Source organism: Carlito syrichta, unplaced genomic scaffold (assembly GCF_000164805.1).
Source record: "Carlito syrichta isolate Samal-C Ts95f unplaced genomic scaffold, Tarsius_syrichta-2.0.1 Scaffold303603, whole genome shotgun sequence".
Taxonomy (NCBI): Eukaryota; Metazoa; Chordata; class Mammalia; order Primates; family Tarsiidae; genus Carlito; species Carlito syrichta.
The window spans coordinates 173,120-192,764 of record NW_007247699.1 but is presented as its reverse complement, the minus strand read 5'-3'; the positions used below and the strand labels follow the sequence as shown (position 1 = coordinate 192,764).

General features: G+C 33.8%; 1 protein-coding gene across 1 annotated transcript in view; it reads right to left on the bottom strand.

Annotated features, from left to right (window-relative positions):
• Positions 1-19,645, bottom strand: part of LOC103261089 (lipopolysaccharide-responsive and beige-like anchor protein) — a gene marked incomplete at both ends in the record, with an annotated part of 464,304 nt that overhangs the window by 277,286 nt on the left and 167,373 nt on the right. Inside the window, one exon of the mRNA XM_008058703.1 lies at positions 14,270-14,334. Coding sequence (XP_008056894.1) covers positions 14,270-14,334 — 65 coding nt within the window. The remainder of the gene's footprint in view (positions 1-14,269; positions 14,335-19,645) is intronic.

The following is a 19,645-nucleotide window of genomic DNA, read 5'->3' as shown; positions in this document are numbered from 1 at the left end:
CAAGAAACAACAACAAAAAAGTTTAAAAAGTAACCATAGAAAAATCATTTAACCATAAAATCCCACATACAGTTCCCAAAACGAGCCTCCATATGCAAAATCTGTTAAAGGAAGTATGTTATATAAACTGAGATCAAGCTATAAAATTAAAAGCAAAAATAATTTGACTATATAACTACATTAAATCAAAAAAATGAAGAAAAGAAATAAGAAACATATGTTTATCTTAATTGAGAGGAAAAATTCCAATCCTCTTTGATAAGCCATTAAACTTTCTTAAAGGGATAAACATTAATTTAAATAGCCTAATTTTTAAGATGAAAGAACAGCACATACCTCAATCTAAACCACCCACAGAAACTTCCATACCAACTCAATGCAGGGTTGGAGCAAAGATAATGAAAGTCTCTGCTCAACTAATCTTTGAAACAATGATCTCTGACTCTACTCTCCAAGAAAGATAATATCCAGACAACCGTTTATAATATTTAATTGAGCAGAGTGTAGAAGCATGCACCTGTAGTCCTAGCTACTCGCGGCTGAAGAATTGAGTTAGCCTAGGAGCTGAAGCCAAGCCTAGGAAACAAAACCAGACTCCATCTCTTCAAAAAATGCTTTAATTAAAAAAAACTTAATTGGAGTTTTTCTATAAGTATCTTCCTACACATATACTTTTAAAACTTTAACCAGAAAGCATATGGCTCTTTGGGTAACACTCCAGGGTTTCCAAGAGATAATTTCTACCCCAATTCAAATTTTGCCTTCCTTTGGTACACAGACTATTAGAATATATTCTAGGCTGGATGTGGTAGCTCACACCTGGAATTCCAGCATTTTGGAAAACATAGGTGGGAGGATCTCTTGAAGCTAGGAGATCAAGAACAGTCTGGACAACATAGTGAGACCTCATCTCTAAAAGATATACAAATATGAACAAAGAAATAATAAATACATATCACAGTCAAACTATTTTCTTAATTGCAATAAATATCTTTTGTTTGTTTTTTTACCAAAATATAACCCAGATCCAAAATACTAATGATAATGGTCAACAGGGTCAGAATTAAATAAAATGGTTTTTGGCCTCTTTTCCTTTTTCCTCTTCATCTTCTCTTCCATTCATTCTTCTTCTCACTCATTCCATAGACTTTTATTAGTAATCTATGCTATTTAGAGATGTGAAGGAAAATGCTGGAACTGCTAAACGAATGCTTCAGAAAGCAGACGTGCAATCTAAGCATTTGAATTTTGAAGAGGCAGACTACTGTATTAATACTAGAAGCATTATGTCTTTTATGAAGGCTATTTACATATTCAGATACAAGTCTGAGTTATTGCTGTAATAAGCAGATGCTGACTATCCCTAGAGGATAATTAAGCATGTGCTCAACAGTATGTGGGATAACCTGCCCTTTCTGTGCTTTCCAAAGATGGAGAAATTAGTCACAGCAGCAGGTTTAAGTGTAAGATCCTAGGAGGTTATGAACATTCCCAAAATGTATTTTTGGTAAACCTAACCCAATACTACATTCATTTTAATCACCTATGTATGTAACAAATTGCAACACTCAAGATAAGAATCTTGATATTTTTAACAAATATTGTACCCTTAACTAAGTTTCATAGTCTACTACTTCCCTGATTTTTAATATCAAATATTTTTAAAATTGTATCAGCCAATAAAATCCTGCTTCTTTTTTTTACTTTAAAATATAAATGAAATAGAAACAATGAGAGAAACTAAAAGAAAAGTTAAGAAAATTAATAACAAGAATGCTAGGTTTCTTGGCATTTTAACCTATAGAAATTTACTGATAGGGAATTAGCACTGATTTTTCAAAATTCTAGTGCATAAGAACAAAAGCAAGATTATCTACCTACATAAAATAGGCAGGATGATAAATATTTACCCAATGCATCCTTCCCTTTAACTAAGAGACACAAGTCAAACAAGATATTGAGATAGGAGACTAATAAGAAGTCACTACAAATTTCACTTGGAAATGTCTCACAGAGCAGCTGCCTTGATCACAGTTACCTAAAATATTGGGAGCTTATTTCCAGCAAGCTGGTTAGAAAAAGGAGGCAACCTAGCAACCAGATCAATTTCGGCCAGAAAAATTAAAATCAACATAGAGATACTGAATTCTTTTGCAAGTAATGTCACCAAAATAGGAATAAGATAAAAGGCAAAATATGAAAATGAAACCTAAATGAGAAAAGATTTTTTATCTAAATGAGAAAAGATTTACAAGATTAATCAGCAAAGAATTGAATATTAAAATATAAGTAATGGGTTATTGGAATTTGTTTAATGAAATGCAATTTTAATTCAATTTCAATTCAATTAAATCATTTTTAAGGTGAAACAAAAAGTAACTAAGTTAAAGCCAAATGAAATACACAAATCAACTGAAGCCCAATATACATAATATGTAATCTACCACATTTCAACTCAGTGTAACACTGAACCCTCAGATTTCATTTAAGAGGGTCAAAGACAATGGTGACAACTGCACATTACTTTTTCTTAATGTGGTGCTATGGCATCATAGGCAGTTTAGAAGGTGGTTTGAATACTATTTAAATTCTTTAAAATTATTTGTTTGAAGGAAGTTGTGCCTTTCAAAAGGCAATAAAACTATTTTATATAGTTTTAAAGTAAACAGATGATAATGATTCAAAATATTAAACACTCGTAAACAAAATCATCATTCAATAATGATGCTCTTGTTTATAAAATATAAAAAAGTTTTAAACTGAAATATTGTATTATAAGTATATGTATTTATTTTCTCTTGGAAGTTGTCAAAGATATATCACTCAATTATGTCAGTGATATTATTTTAGGTCTATTAAAAAATGTGTTTAAAATGGAACATGTTTACATAAAATATCAATAATTAAACTAAAAAGTATCAAAACCCTGTATTTTAAAGTATTAAACATTTAAGTTAAGGGAAACATTTCTACCAAATAACAATTACTTATGTTTGAACTAGATAATTGATTGGCTAATGATACTCTTCAAGTCTGTTAAACCTTGTGCAGTAGTCTGTCTATAAAGGTCTTCATGTTATTTACACTAATAAAACATTAATCAAGAGCCAAATTTATAGCAGCTACTCTATAAATGAGGTCAAAGCAGGTCAGACTTACATAATAAGAAGGGGAAAAAAAGGTTGGTCTCAGCAGTAAAAAGAAAAATCCTTATTACCACTCTTCTTGCCCCTGGGATCAAGTCTAGTAGCTGAACACTCTAAACTACTTCACAAACACATCCATTCCTATGAAAACTCATTTAACCTCAAGATACTAAGTATTTATAGAAGGAAAGCCAAATCCATTGATTTAGAAAAATAACTCTCTGAATTGTTTCTGTAAAATATATTCTGTCTTCTAAATAAAGAGAGAATGAAGATTTCAAATACTGCTTCTACTATTTCACTAATGAATCTTAGTTTTCATCACTGCTAATTTCAAACACTTAAAAGAGAAAAGCTATGTGCTTACTATAGGCTAAGCACTGAACTAAAGAAGAAAGGATAAATAAAACATCTAAACAGAGCAAAATAAGCAAAAATAAGAAATCAGAGAAAGGGTATTATGAAAACAATGATAACAGATGATATAAAATAAACAAGTTCTTAAAATAATTGTTTCCAAATAAAAATAATAACAAGAAGTCTGGATAAGGACATTCAAGAATAAAATAAGAGAGTTCATTTCTTTCCAATATTATATATATTTTATTTTCTCTTGGTAAAAATCCTCAAAGCAATATCATTTGATTGTTATCAAGATTATCTCGATAAAATGAATTTATATTGAAGGTAGAACATTGTCCACATGAAAAAATACCAGTAATTCAAATAAAAACAATATGTCTACAGAGAAAATATCTTACCAATTAACATAGATATTTACAAAGTTTGCCAGGCACTTCAACAGGAATCAGGGGGATAGTACTTACAAAACATAAATTTCATATGAGGACATAGACAATAAAGATAAAAATCAGAGTAGAATAAAAAACATGAGAAAAAAAATTTTATGAAATGAGGTAAAAAGGATATAGATAACAGATTTCAGGGAAGACTTAGCAGAAGTGACATCTGAAGTGGTAGTTAAATGAGAAGGAGTCAGACATGTAAAGAGCTATGAACAGAACTCTAGCTGTGGAGGGGGAAAGAGGTCAACAAATCGCCTCCTACAAAAGAGCACAGAACTGGACAATAACGATCAGTTCAAGGTTCCCAAATTAACCAAAGGTAAACAACAAAACTGTTAAGAATGTTACCCACAAAAATCTCTTGAACTTTGAATAAGACAGAAGGGAGTCTGTGGTACTCTCATCTGAAAATAATAATACCCCATGCTCCCAGCCAAACACCACAGGTACAGTAAGTAGCTCCACCAGACTGTGGCTGATGATGAAAACCAGCACTTTCACTGCCAGAAATAGCTAATATGATTTAGAAGAGAGGGCAAAAAAATTTGTGACAAGAGGAAAACAGAAAAAGTCTAGACTGAGATTACAACTGCAGTTAACGTGAGCAGAAGGTCAAAGAACAAACCAGAAATGGAAGAGACGGATGCTAAAAATGAGATAGCCACTGAACTGCACACATCTGTGGTTGTCTGGACACTTTCAGTACAGACTTGAGAAACGAAAGTAAAAGGTCAGAAAGAGACAAAAAAATGCCCCACATTTGAATGTGTTTGTCAAACCAAACACAGAAAGATCTAGCAGCCATACTTGGTCAAGAGTTAGACCTCTAACCAATAACTGGCTAATTTCTAAGCTGTGGAGACAAAGGAGTGAATCTTAAAAAGCAAGACTGAAAAAAAAAATTTTTTTTTTAATTGAGCAGTGATATTAATAACCACATATCACAGGAGTAAGAACTTTTTCAAATCAGGCCAGGCAAGTTACTTTTCAAACTCAACAAACAAAAGCCAATCAAAAATAAAAAAATGAGCCGGGCTCAGTAGCTCAGCTTGTAATCCGTGCCTTGGGAGATTGAGGTGAGTGGATAGCCTGAGCCTGAAGGTTCGAGACCCACCTGGGCAAGTTGGTGAGACCTCATCTCTACAATAAATCAAAAAATTAGCAGGGCGTGGTAGCACGTACCTATAATTCCAGCTACTCGGAAGGCTGAGGCGGAAGGATTGCCAGAGCCCTGCAGGTTGAGGCTGCAGTGGCCAGAAGCAGCCACTGCACTCCAGTCTGGGTGACAGAGTGAGACTGCCACTCAAAAATAAAAAATTAAAAAAAGAAATTAAAAAAAAAAAAAAATCCTCAGGGGAAAAAAAGAGAAAACTAGAATCAAAGATTGCTATATTATCTAAATGATTGTATTTAAAAACAAATTAAATAGTCTAAAAAATAGGAAAATGTGACTCACACTGATGAACCAAAACAGTCCATGGAAACTATCACTGAGTGGGGATAGACGTTGGATTTGGCAGATAAATACTTCAAGATGGCTATTATAAATATGTTTTAAAAACTGAAGGCAACTATACTTTAAAAATAAAAGGAAAACATAGCCGGGCTCGGTGGCTCAGTCTGTAATCCCGCGCCTTTGGGAGGCTGAGGTGAGTGGATTGTCTGAGCCTGCGGGTTCGAGACCCGCCTGAGAAGTGAGACCTCATCTCTAAAATAAATAAAAAAATCAGCCGGGCGTGGTAGCACATGCCTGTAATTCCGGCTACTCAGAAGGCTGAGGCAGAAGGATCGAGACTCCAACTCAAAAAAAAAAAAAAAAAAAAAGGAAAACATGAGGACAATGACTGTACAAACAGGGAATATGAACAAACAGAATCTATTAAATATAACCAAATAAAATGTTGTTGAAAATGGCAATAGCCACAAAGAAATATGCCAGGTGGACTCACTAGCAAATTTGGCACAGGAAAGGATCAGTACACTTGAAGATTTAGAAACAAAACTTATCCAACTGAAGAAGAGAAAGCTAAAAGAAAAAGGAAGACAGAACAATGCCTCAGAGACTTGTCGGACATCAAGTATTCTAACATGTATAATGAAGTTCTAAAATAATAGGCATGTTCCATAAGCACAAAAAAATGAAGAAATGATGTCTGAAAATTTTCCAATTTTTATAAAAAGCATTTTATCTATAGATCCTAGATGCTCAAGGAGTTTCAAGTGAGTTCAACACTGGCAAGAACTGTGAAGGGTTCTCAATTTACATGTAAACTGTGAATTTAATCTACTTGTAAACTAACAAATTAGCCTACCACATTTCAATGCCATGGCTGCTGGCAGACGATAAAAGAAACATGAGGACACACAACAATTTGTTTTGAGAATTAGCAATAGCTGGAGTATCTGGATTTACACAAATATTTCCAAGCCTCAGTTCACAGAGTAACACAGGTCTAGGAGACACTTGCATGTGCAGTAAAATGTGTTACAACAGACGAACTCTGAGTTTAGGGCAACTTGAATCTTTTTTGATGGTCAGTAAGTAAGGTTGTTGGCCTTTGCCTCGGAGAGAAATAGCATCATTATTATACTAGATAGTAAACAACCCTGTTCTTTGCAACAAATGAAGACTATTTCTATATCCCAAAATTGTCTGCTATATAAACATCTTAGAATGAATTGCAAAGCACAGACATTTGGTGTTTCAACTTATAAAACATGCAGAGAAATATGGAAAACCAATGAAAAACGATCTCCCAACAAAAACAAAGGGACCCACCCCAATGACCATAGTGAAACTGTCAAAAAACAAAGATATTGAAAAATGTTGAAAATAGCAAAAGAAAAGCGATTCCTTACATACAGGAGAAAAACAATACAATTAAAGGCTGATATATCAGAAAACATGGAGGATATGTGATATATTAAAAGTGCTTTCAAAAAAACTGTCAAACAATAATTCACCATGAAACAAAATTAACTTTCAAAAGGGAAAAAAATACTGTGGGAAAAGAGATCTGGTAGTTACTCAAAAAGATAAAACATAGAGTCACCATATAACCCAATTCTACTACTGAATATGCACCAAACAGAAATGAAAATTTAAGTTGAATAAAAACTCATATGTGAGTGCTCATAGAATCATTATCAGAGTAGCCAAAGAGTAGAAACAATTCAAATGTCCATTGATGAATGAATGGATGAATAAAACATGATATACATAAAATGAAATATTATTCAACAAAGGAATATACTACTGGAACATGCCACAACATAAGTGAACCTTGAAAACATGCGAAGGAAAAGAAAATAGTCACAAAAGACCATATCTTTTATTATTGCATTTATATGAAATGTTCAGAACAGGGAAATCTAGAGAGTAAAACAGATTAATAGCAGCCAAGGCCTGGCAGAAATGGGAAATGGGAACTTTTAGTGAACACAAGCTTTCTAATTGGGGTAATGAAAACATTCTTAATTAGATTGTGGCGATGGTTGCCCAACTCTGACTGTACTAAATACCATTAAAATCGTATACTTTAAATAAGAGATAGGTATGATAGGTAAAATACCACACTGCCATGTCAGGATTTATAACATGTAAATACATATGACAGCAATATCACAAACGATGAGGCTGAAAATGGACTTCAATTATAACAAATTTACTATAGTTTACAGAAATTAAGTTTATTATTAACCTGAAACAGATTGTACTCAGTAAAAATACACCATGCAATTCTTAGAACAACCAGCAAGAAAATAATTCAAAAGTACAGCAGCAACAAAAAATAGGGGAATTGAAAAAGTACACTTAAAACTACTTGTTTAGCACAGGAACAAAGCAGACATGAGAAATATATAGAAAACAAACACCTAAATGTGTAAATCCAACCATATAATAAGTAAATCAATCGGGAATGAACTAAACACAAGCAGACTGACAGAGTGGATACAAAAACAAGATACAACACTATGTTGTCAACAAGAGACATACTTTAGATTCAAAGATACAAACATACTGAAGATAAAAACACAAAAAAATATACTATGCAAAGAGTAACTGTAAGAGAACTGAAGGAAATATATTAATATAAAATAAGACTTGAACGCAAGAAACATTCCTAGAAATAAAAATGGGTGTTTCGGCAGGACACGGTGATGGCTCAAGCCTGTAATCACAGCACTTTGGGAGGCCAAGGCAAGAGGATTGCCTGAGCCCATGGGATCAAGACCAGCCTGGGCGACATGGTGAGACTTCGCCACTACAATAAATCAAAAAACTAAACGGATGTAGTAGCATGCACCTGTAAGTTCCAGCCACTGCACTCCAGCCTGGGCAACAGAGTGAGATTCCAACTCAAAAAAAAAGGTGGGGGATGTTTCACAAGATTTAAAAAAAAAAATCAGAAAAATTTAATCATTACAAATATATATGCACAGTACATCAGGGAATCAAAGTACAGAAAGTAAAAATTGACAGAATTAAAAGAAAAAAATAGTTGGAGATTTCAACACTTCAGTCTTAATACTTGATAGAAATACTAGAAAATGTATCTGAAGGAATTTTTTGAAGACCAGCAGGCATGAATGATACAATCAAACAATCTGACCTAAGTAATTTTTACAGAACATTCCTTGCAACAATGCAGAATACATATTTATTTCCAGTATATTTGGAACATTTTTCAGATGGACAATGAGCTAGGCAATAAAATAAGTCTCAATAAATTTAAAAGAACTGAAATTATTTAAAAAGATGTTTAAAAATAAAAACAGAAAGTAATTTGGGAATCCCCAAATACTTGAAAATTAACACATCTAAATAACCCATGGATCCAATAAGAAATCACACATAAGGCCAGACGCAGTGGCTCAAGCCTGTAATTCCAGCACTTTGGGAGACCCAAAGCAAGAGGATTGCCTCAGCCCAGGGGCTCAAAACCAGCCTGGGCAACTTGGTGAGACCACATCTCTACAATAAAGAAAGAAAAATTAGCCAGGTGAGGTGGTGCACGTCTGTGGTTCCAGCTACTTGGAAGGCTGAAGCAGAAGGATCACCTGAGCCAAGCAGGTCAAGGCCACGGTGGCCATGAGCATGGCACTGCACTCCAGCCTGGGCAACAGAGTGAGATTCTGACTCAAAAAAAAAAGGAAATCACACATAAGATTACAAAATATTTTGAGCTAAAAGAAAATAAAAGAAAAACATACCAAAATTTATGGAATACACCTAAAAGAGTGTTATGGTAAAAAATTATAGATGCAAATACCTATATTAGAAAAGAAGGAGTTCAAATCAATATTCTAAGTTTCTACCTTAAGAAACTGAAAAAGAGCAAACTAAATCCAAAACAGCAGAAGGAAATAATAAAAACTGAAACAGAAATCAGTGAAATAGAAAACATGGAAAAAGAAATAAATTACTTTTAAAAAGTTGCTTCTATGAAAAACACAACAAAATATAGCTGAACTTACCAATAAAAGGAAAAAAATGGAAATTACATAATAAGGAATAAAAGAGGAACCATCAATAACAACCCCCCAAAAATAAAAGGACTACAGGAAATTATCATGATCAAGTCTCTGCCACAAAATAAATAATTTAACATTAAATGGGCTAATTCCTAAAGAAATGCAGATGTTCACATCTGATTCAAAAAATAATAGGAAATGTGAATAGACCTATACTATAACAAGTAAAGTAGCTAATTTAAAATGACTTTTTCTTTGCCTGCAGATTAAGGAAAATATTGAAAGGAAGACATTTTGGTGGCATTCAGGACATCGAGGGTAATGATGATGACAGCTGTGATGGCCATTTCAGCAAAAAGAGTTCAGTGGACTAGGTGCTGGTGTCAGTGCATAGCTATCCAAGGGGAGTACTTCAAAGGTGACTGTAGTGATACTCAGCAATGAGGTATGTAGTACTTTTGCTAGGATGAGTTTGTGAACTTAATTATCAAACCTTGTACAAGATGCTATTAATCAATAAAGGAATGTCAAAAGGTGCTACAGTATGGATGAAATCACCAAAAATTATAGAAACCACATTGAAAGTGACAGTGATACAAAAGCTAAAATTAGTGAGAAATAAAGGGGAACTACATTTATATAGGGGCATGTAGAAACACCAATAATGAGGAATGGTAAGTGATATCCAAAGACATGATGCTCAAAGCTGACCAAGATCCTGGTCTGTCATTTTCCTGAACTCCTCTCTCTCCACAATCCTTCTCCATCCTACCTCAGCCATTCATTGTAGATATGTGCTACATATGTCCTAGACATTTCCAATACTGCATGGCTCCAGTTCTATTCATCCCTTCCATGCTCATAACTCATTCATCCTAGTATCCCAACTCTAACAGTTCTTAGTTCTCCAGACCATTCATCCTATCATTTTCTACGAAGAGTCGCTCTCTTATTTGCTTTCCTCTCTCCTCTTTGCCCAGCTTAATAATAATAGCCTTGTGGTCAATAATTACAAACACTCTTCTGTATAAAAAGTTTGGTTCTTGCCTTCTCTCCCCTCATATTCACTTGGCAAACCTAAATCCCTTCAAGTTCAACTCTCACTCTATTTCCAAATTTACTACCAGCTTCTGTAATTATATAAAATGTTTTCCCATCTGTTATCATACATAACCCATCTATGCTATATTTTAAGTCATTCCTTCCATTTATATACAAATTCCCATACTCCCTAATTTACTCAAAAACATCACTCCAGAAGATCTCCCCTCTCTCCTATATTAATTACTCCCACTCTCTAAATGCTCACCTCATCACCAAACTACATCGTCTTGCTCTCATTTTTTAAAAGACTATTTTCCTTTATTTCCCCCCAAAAGCTACCACTCCTTTCACTGCAGTTTTTTTTTTACTCCACTTCTTCCCAAAGCAACTGCTTAGGTTAGAAATAACTACTATATTATTGAAGCCAGTAGTGAAATCTCAGTCATCACCCTACTACCTAAAAATGAATTCATCTAGACTCAAGGCATTAAATATCACCTAATATGCTTATAAAACCCAATTTTTTATCTCTACTCTGAAGATACAAGTAGCCAGTGCCTACTTAACATCTCTATTTGGATCTCTACTAGAAAATTCAAAATTAGTATTTACAAAATTGAACTCCTGATCGTCCCCAATAACTGCTTCATCCACAGTTTTCCATTCTGTCTAATAGAAATACCATCCTTTCACTTGCAAAGATAAAAACTGTAGAATGCCACTTGCTTTCTCTCGTAACCTACATCCAACCTATTATTAAATGTTATCAGTTCTATCTTCAAAATATATTAATTTTTCTACCACTTTGTACCTCCTGTACTACTACTAGTTTAGTCCAAGTCACCATTATGTTAAATCATCTCTCTGCTTCTATCCTTAAATTCCTACCCAGAGTAATCTGTTTGAATGCATCAGGAAGATTCTTTCTCCTCTAATCAAAATCCTGCAATGACTATAATACCCCACAAAATAAACTGCAAAGGCTCTCCACAAAATCTTGCCCTATGTTATCTCTCTGACCTTATTTCCTACTTTCCTCCACTTTAATCATTCTGTTCTTGCTTTATTGGCCTCATTCCTCAAATATACCAGGAAAGTTCTCACCCTGCACATTAGCTATTACATAGGCATGGAATGCTTTTCCGTATATGCCCCTATGGTTAAGTATCTTGTGAGATTCAAATGCTTGTTCAAATGACACTCTGTCAATGATCCCTAATCTGATACTCTATTTCAACTGGAAACAACACCCATCCTTCATGCTTCCTTCAAAAACCTTCATTCTCCTCACCCTATTCTACATTTTCTTTCTCTGTAGTACTTACCACAACTCACATATTAAATAACCTACTACTTATTGTGTTTATTTTTCATAATCTACCAATGCCTGCTAGAATGTAAGATCCACAAAAAATAGGATATTTATCTGTTTGTTTATTGCTATATCCTCAGCATCAAGAACAATTCCTGGTACACTGAATTCCTTAGTATTGAAATCAGCAAAAAACTATTTTTTGAAAAATATGTACTCTGAATCTTTTACCAAAAGTAAGACTAAAGAAATAGTCATTCATTGACTGAGAAATATATATTGATCACCTACAACTTGCTAGTCTGTAGACTAAAATTTAGCTTTATTTTTGCATATAGATCCTGGTGGAAGCCTAACTACTGTTCTCTATTTCAATCAGGTCTCCTCTCCTTCAACTTATCCTAAACATTTCTACCAGTTATCTTTCCAAACACAAGTAGTATAATGATACTCTTTTGCTTAAAATCTTCCAAGGCATCCCATTGCATTTTGAGATTCAGATGCTCAATTCTAGTCTAATAATATCCCTCCAAAACACACACACACACACACACACACACACACTCACTCTCTCTCTCTCTCTCTCTCTCTCTCTCTTCCTTCCCCCCCCTCCTTCTTTTTCCTTTCCCCCTTCCTCCTGTGTCTGTCTGCCTCTCTCACTCACACACACACATCCTATATAACTTCACAATATCTTCTTATATCCCATACCCTCTGTTTGGAATAACTTACACAAAAACATCCTCCATACCCATGACCTCCAATTTTCTAATATCTACATGGCTAACTCATCCTTAAAAACACATCTCAAGAATTGTGTTCCCTGGTTAAGTTTTATCTGACTCTTCCATACTAAATTAAATATTCTTTCTCTCAGTACCTTGTAGTACCTTAGCACACTTAGAATCTATCTCAGTACTATATGTATACTTACATACTTCTATCAGACTTTAGCATAAAGTATTACAACTGCAGGTTTATTTATTTGTTTCCAATTCTAGTCTATCTCCACCTGTAATTACTTCTGAGGAAAAGGATTTTAGTAGTATTTAAAATAAAATAAAGTTATCGATATTCTTTTCTCTGTTTTCTATAGCATTAATGACAGAGAATCTGGATTCCGAGTTACTAGTTCAAACAGCCACCAAAGAACTGATAGAGTCAGTCCTCCAACAATGTTAGCCAAAATACTACCAACACAGCTGAAACAATAACTTTGCTCAGATACTACTCCCAAGGACAGCTACTCATACCTTTCAATCTTTACTCTGGGTCTTCAGTTACAATGATGCAAAATAAGCTACACAAAGCAGGCAAAATGTGGTCCACTCATCACTTTCTCAATTTTCTTTGACCTTTTACTTTTTTTTTTTTTTCTTTTGAGTTGGAGTTTCATTTTGTCACCCAGACTGGAGTACAGTGGCACGTTCATGGTCACAGCAGCCTTGACCAGCTGGGCTCAGGTGATCCTCTGTCTCAACCTTTCAAGTAGCTGGAACTACAGGCATGTGCCAACACACCTGGCTAATTTTTTTATTTATTGTAGAAATGAAGTCTTGTTAAGTTGCCAGGGCTGGTCTTGAACCCATAGGCTCAGGCAATCCTCTTACCTCAGCCTCCCAAAGTGCTGGGATTATAGGCATGAGCCACCACGTCCAGCCAACCTTTTACCTCTTCCGTAAATTTGTTTTCTCCCTTTTATCTTTCTTCTCATCTCTGTACTTGTTTCCCCTTTTCTATCCCACCACTGAATTTTCTTTCTTTGAATTCTTCTGTTACTGCTCTTTACAGAGAAAATATAAACTATTGACTCCCTCCCTCCTCCTCCTAGTCAGCCCATGGTACAAGAAAGATAATATTTAATGCTAATATCGGCTCTATAAAAATAAAACAACTAGCCAGGCTCAGTAGCTCAGCCTGTAATCCTGCGCTTTGGAAGGCTGAGGCGAGTGGACTGCCTGAGCCCGCAGGTTTGAGACCCGCCGGGACAACTTGGCAAGACTTCATCTCTACAATAAATCAAAAAATCAGTGGGGTGTGGTAGCACGCCTGTAGTTCCAGCTACTTGGAAGGGTGAGGCAGAAGGATCGCCGGAGCCCAGCAGGCCGAGGCTGCGGTGGCTGGGAGCAGCCACTGCACTCCAGTCTGGGTGACAGAGTGAGACTCCAACTCAAAAAATAAAAATAAAAAATAAAACAATTTTACAGGAAGTCCAAATTAAGTATGGCTTTCCTTATATATCTTCAAATAGAATTATCAGTTTACTTTTGCCAATCCCTGCCACATTTACTGAAAAGAAAAACCAGAACCTTATCAAAAAGCATGTCATCATAAAGAAAATTATTGAAATACATGTAATAATTGACATATGAAAGCTCCACTACAATCCTTACTGCAAAAACAATACAAAACCCCAAAATATCAGTTCCAAAGAAAAAAAATACAAGATTATAAAGTAAAATATAAATGAACATAAAACAGATTACCTTCCTTCATTGACAAGTTCAATAAAAGCAAGGCCTGCATTCTTCTGAATAGAATTCTGCCACTCCTAAAAAAATAAATAAATAAATCAAAATAAAGATGAAAAAATTTCACTCAGTAGGTTATTTCTTTTTAAACAGCAACAATAAAAAATATCACCAATATACATTTCAAACCTTAGCTCTTAAAAGTTCTGTCAAACAATACAAACAACCGCTATTGAGAAGTACACTAAACAAGTTAGCAACATTTTTAAATTCAGCATAAACTAAAGGAGCTTCTCTATATTTATCTTACCCTTTTTGTTCTGTACCACTATATACTAATTTAACTGAAATAGTTGGAGTTGAGAATGAAGGCAGAAAAGAAAACCAAGAATACAGATTTTGGTTTTAGTTTTAAAAAAAAAAAAAGTTGTCACCCAAGATAAAGAGAAGAGGAAATTGAGTAGTTCAATAATCCTAAATAAAAGCATATTTTACCATTAAAATTCCTGACTAATGATTGATAAAGAGATAAGAAAAATTAGCAAATTCAGTTAGACCAGTTTTGAGTGGAAAACTGGTAATTAGTAATAAATGGTATAAATCTATTATCTATATTATTCATCCATTTAAAATGTATTCACTAAACTCTATTCACTAAAAAAGTTATCCATTTAAAAACCTAGGAAGAAAAATCAGTAGAGTATGTACAAATAAATTTTTTAATCCTTATCTCAAAACATATAAAATAAGCATAATACAATAAGGAAATGCCTACATGAATGAAATATACTTTGATTTGAGAAATGCCAATGAATGCACTCATGTGTGTACATGTGTATATCTGTGTATATCTATATAAACACACACATATAGTTTTTTTGTTTTTTCTTAAGAACTGGAAACATAAACATAATCTTTACGTTCCTTAAAATGTAAGAAGCTCCTAGTATTCTAAGTATATAATATCCCTCACCTAATCTCTTTTTTTTCTTTCATAAAACCCAAATCAACCCTGCTAGCTTAAACTTTAAGAATGTAAATTTTTATGTAATTTCACCCTAATGTCTATTTTGTTCTACTGCAAATTCTTATTTGATTCAGCCTCACCCTTTCTCTTCTACCTTCTCCTCCTAATCCCTACTTTTGCACTACCCCCTTTTATGTTTTAAAAAACCCAGTTGGGACTAAAATGACTGCATGCCATGATTTTGTTGAAGGGTTCTATTTTATGAATAGTGTCAGTTTGATCATACTAACAGACTATGAAGAATGAAATTAAATACAAAATCAATCAGACATTGGAGAGTACTCACTAGCTAGATCTAGCAGAAAAGAAAAACAAATGTATTGCTGAACAAAGAGCAAGAAATAAAAATTCATAAAATCCGTATTCTCATTATGATTCCGACATTAACAGAATATATCTTTGGACACATCACCTTACATCTCCAAGTCTTAAACATTCCCTTTAAATCCCTTTAAAAGTATCTTTCAGGTATAATTTTTTATTATTTTATAATTTGCCAACATTTAGAAATTAGGTACTCATAAGCCCACAATTTATCCTCTCTCAAAATTCATACTGAATTCATATTTTACTAAAACTATAAAATATAGACAACTAAATTTCTTTCACTGAGGTAAACCAAATCAAGTATAAAATTGAAGTTATTTATCTCATTTAAAAACCCTTTTGTTTGCGTCAAATGAAATGAACAGACAGGTAGTCCAAAAAGAAGTTCAAATTCCACAAAAGAATATATTCCTGAGAGAGGAGCATATGCCATACCTTCCTCTCCTCGCAAAATGTAGGAGGAGGGAGATGAAAAAAAAAGCAGAAATGTCAGATCAATTTTTTTATCTTGATACAGAAGGTCCCACACCTCATTTCCAAGCACAACACAGGGAGATAACAAGTCTCAAGGAGTTGTCCTAAGCCTAGTAATGAGAACAATTGAGAAGAAACAAATTTAATGTCAGATGAACCTAAAATAGCCTCTAACTATCTCATGCCCTAAGAAGATTCAGAAAATAATTCTAGAAAAATGCAGAAATCGTTTAGGATATAAGAAGATGAAGAGAACATAGCTGTGGCATTAGTAAAAAGACAGCAAGTGGTCACAAGGAAGTGTGATACCTCAAGAGCATGCCAAAGACAAGAAAGGAAGCATGTGCTCACTCCTCAGCTCTTATACCCAAAATAACACTCTTGGAAAGCCAAGTGGAAATTGAATATAGAACACCAAAGAATGGGAAGGTGAGCCCTTAAATTGAGTGAGTTTACATTTAGATGATTTAAGAAAAATCTCAAAATGAAAATTAATTTCAGTGAAAGAAAAATGAAAGTTTATTCTCTTGCTAGAATAAAATCAGTAAAAAAACAGAAAGAGAGTAGTATTCTATATAAAAATCTTTAAATTGGTCATTTTGTTTTTGAAAGGATCTACAATTAGGAAGAAGGCAAGGATACCCCTTCTCAACATCACTGTAGAAGTCCTGGCCAATGCAATAAGATTAGAAAAGAAAATGAAAAGTAAGAAGATGAAAAAGGAAAAAATGAAACTATTTGTTTTCAAATAACATAACTCTATATAGACAATCTGAAAGAATCAACAAACACCTGGAATAAACAATATTACCAAGGTTATAGGATACAGGTTAATACACAAAAGCCAACCACTTTCCTATATGTGAGCAGCAAATAAGAGGAATTTGAAATGAAAAACACAATACTATTGACATTACCATCACAAAAAAATAGAACACTTAGGTATAAATCTAACAAAATATGAGAAAAATTATTTAAAAACTAAAGTACAACTAACTAGAAAGATATTCCATGTTTATGAATATAAAGGTTCAATGCTGTCAAGATGTCAGTTCTTTCCAAATTGACCTATAGATTCAGTGCAATCTCAAGCTAAATCTCAACAAGTTATTTTACGGATAGTAACAGAATGATTTTAGATTTTACATAGAGAGGACCTAGAATAGACCATACAATACTGAAGGAGAAGAACAAAGTTGAAAAACTGACAGTACCTGACTTCAGGAATTACCATAATGCTGCAGAAATCATGAAAGGGTGGTACTGCTGAGTCCAGTGGCTCAAGCCTATAATCCTAACACTTTAGAAGGTCAATGAAAGAAAATTGCCTAACCCAGGGATTCAAGACCAGCCTAGGCAACTTGGTGGGACCTCTAATTTTGTATCAAAAAATTAGCTGGGTGTGGTAATGTGCACTTATAGTTCTGGCTACTCGGAAGGCTGAAGCAGAAGGATTGCCTGAGCCTAGCACGTCAACACTGGGGTGGCTGTGAGCACATGCCACTGCACTCGAGCCTGGGTGACTAAGTGAGACTCTGACTCAAAAAAAAAAAGGGTGGTATTGGCAAAAGAAAAGACAGGTCAATGGAAAAGAAGAGAGACTCCAGAAATAGACTCACATAAATAGAGTGAACTGATCTTTGACAAAGGACAAAGGAAATACGATGGAGAAAAGATTGCCCTTTGAACAAATGAACATCCATTTGAAAAACAAAAAAATCAATCTAGACAGATCTCACACCTTTCACAAAAATAAACTCAGAATGGATCACAGACCTAAATGCAAAATGAAAAACTGGAAAATCCCCAGAAGATAACACAAAAGAAAATCTAGATGCCCCTGTGTTTGGTAATGACTTTTTAGAAAGGACCACCAAAATCACATTACATAAAAAAAAAAAAAAGAACTTATCATTGAAAATTTAACTTAATTTAAATTAAAATTTTCTGCTCTGCAAAAGACATTGCCAAGAGAATGAAAAGATAAGCCACAGACTTCGGATAGAATATTTGCAAAACAGATTTCTTATAAAGAACTGTTATACAATATATACAAAGAACTCTTAAAACTCAACAATAAGAAAACAACCCCATCAAATCATAGGTCAAAGACCTTAAGGCACCTAACCAAAAAAGATATACAAATGACAAATAAGTATATCAAAGAATGTGCACATGTCATCAGGAAAAGGCAAAGTAAAACAATAAGATACCACTACACCATTATTAGAAATTATCAAAATCCAGAACACTAACCTCACCAAATGTGAAGATGTAGAATACTAGGAACACTCATTCACTGGTGGGAATGCAAAATGAAACAGTTTGGTGTTTCCTAACAAAAACTAAGCATCCTCTTACCATACAACACAGCAACCATGATGCTTGATATTTAACCAACAGAGTTGAAAACTTAGGACTACTTAGAAAATTGTACATGGACATTAATAGCAGAGTTTCATTCAAAAATGCCAAAATTTGGAAGCAACTGACACGTCCTTCATGGATAAATAAACTATGGACCAACTAGACAATAAAATATGATTCAATGATAAAAAATAAAGAGCTATCAAGCTGTGAAAACACATAAAGAAAACTTAAAAGCATAGTAAGTGAAAGAAACTGAAAAGTTTATACACAGTACGATTAAAACTACACAACATTTTGGAAAAGGCAAAACACTGGAGAAAATAAAAAGATCAGTGTTTGCAGGGGTTAGGAAAAAGGGAGGGATGAAACGGAGGGACATAAAGAATTTTTAGGGCAGTGGAACTACTCTGTATGATATTATAATGATGAATACATGCCATTATACATTTGCCCAAACCCACAGAATGCACAATGCCAAGAGAGAAAACCAATGCAGACTACAGACTTTGGGTAATAATCATATGTCAGTGTAGATCCATCAACTGTAACAAATACACCACTCTGAAGATATTGATAATGGAGAAGGGCATATGGGAAATTTCTGTACCTTCTGCTCAATTTTGCTGTGTAACTAACACAGCTCGAAAAAATAAAATCTACTTAAAATTAATAATAAAGAAGTATTCAGTAGTACTACTTTCTGCCAATCCATTTTGTCCATTTCAAAATTGCAACAGAAGGAATTTTTTATCACATAATTTAAATAATATTCAAAAGTCTATAAGGATAAAAAAGATAACTGAGAGATGCATATTTTAAGTAGATAGGCAAATATTATTTTGACTTTATTTTCATTATGTACAGAAACTTTTAATTACATTCTAAAATCAGAACTTGTGCCATGTAAATTTTACAACGATTTGTAAGTAGCATTATTCATGCTAGACTGAAAACTAAAGTTGGTACACTGCACCCAACTATAAAAATGTAATCATATTAAAACATTTATATCCTAATGCTAGGCCACAAATCAAGTCTCAATAAATTCAAAAAAACCAATATTATATCAAGCATAATCTCAGACCATAGAGAAAAAAACGAGAAATTAACTCCAAGAAAAACTCAAAAAAAAAACAAACAAAGATATAGAAGTTAAACAATTTGGTCCTGAATGATCCTTGGATTAACAACGC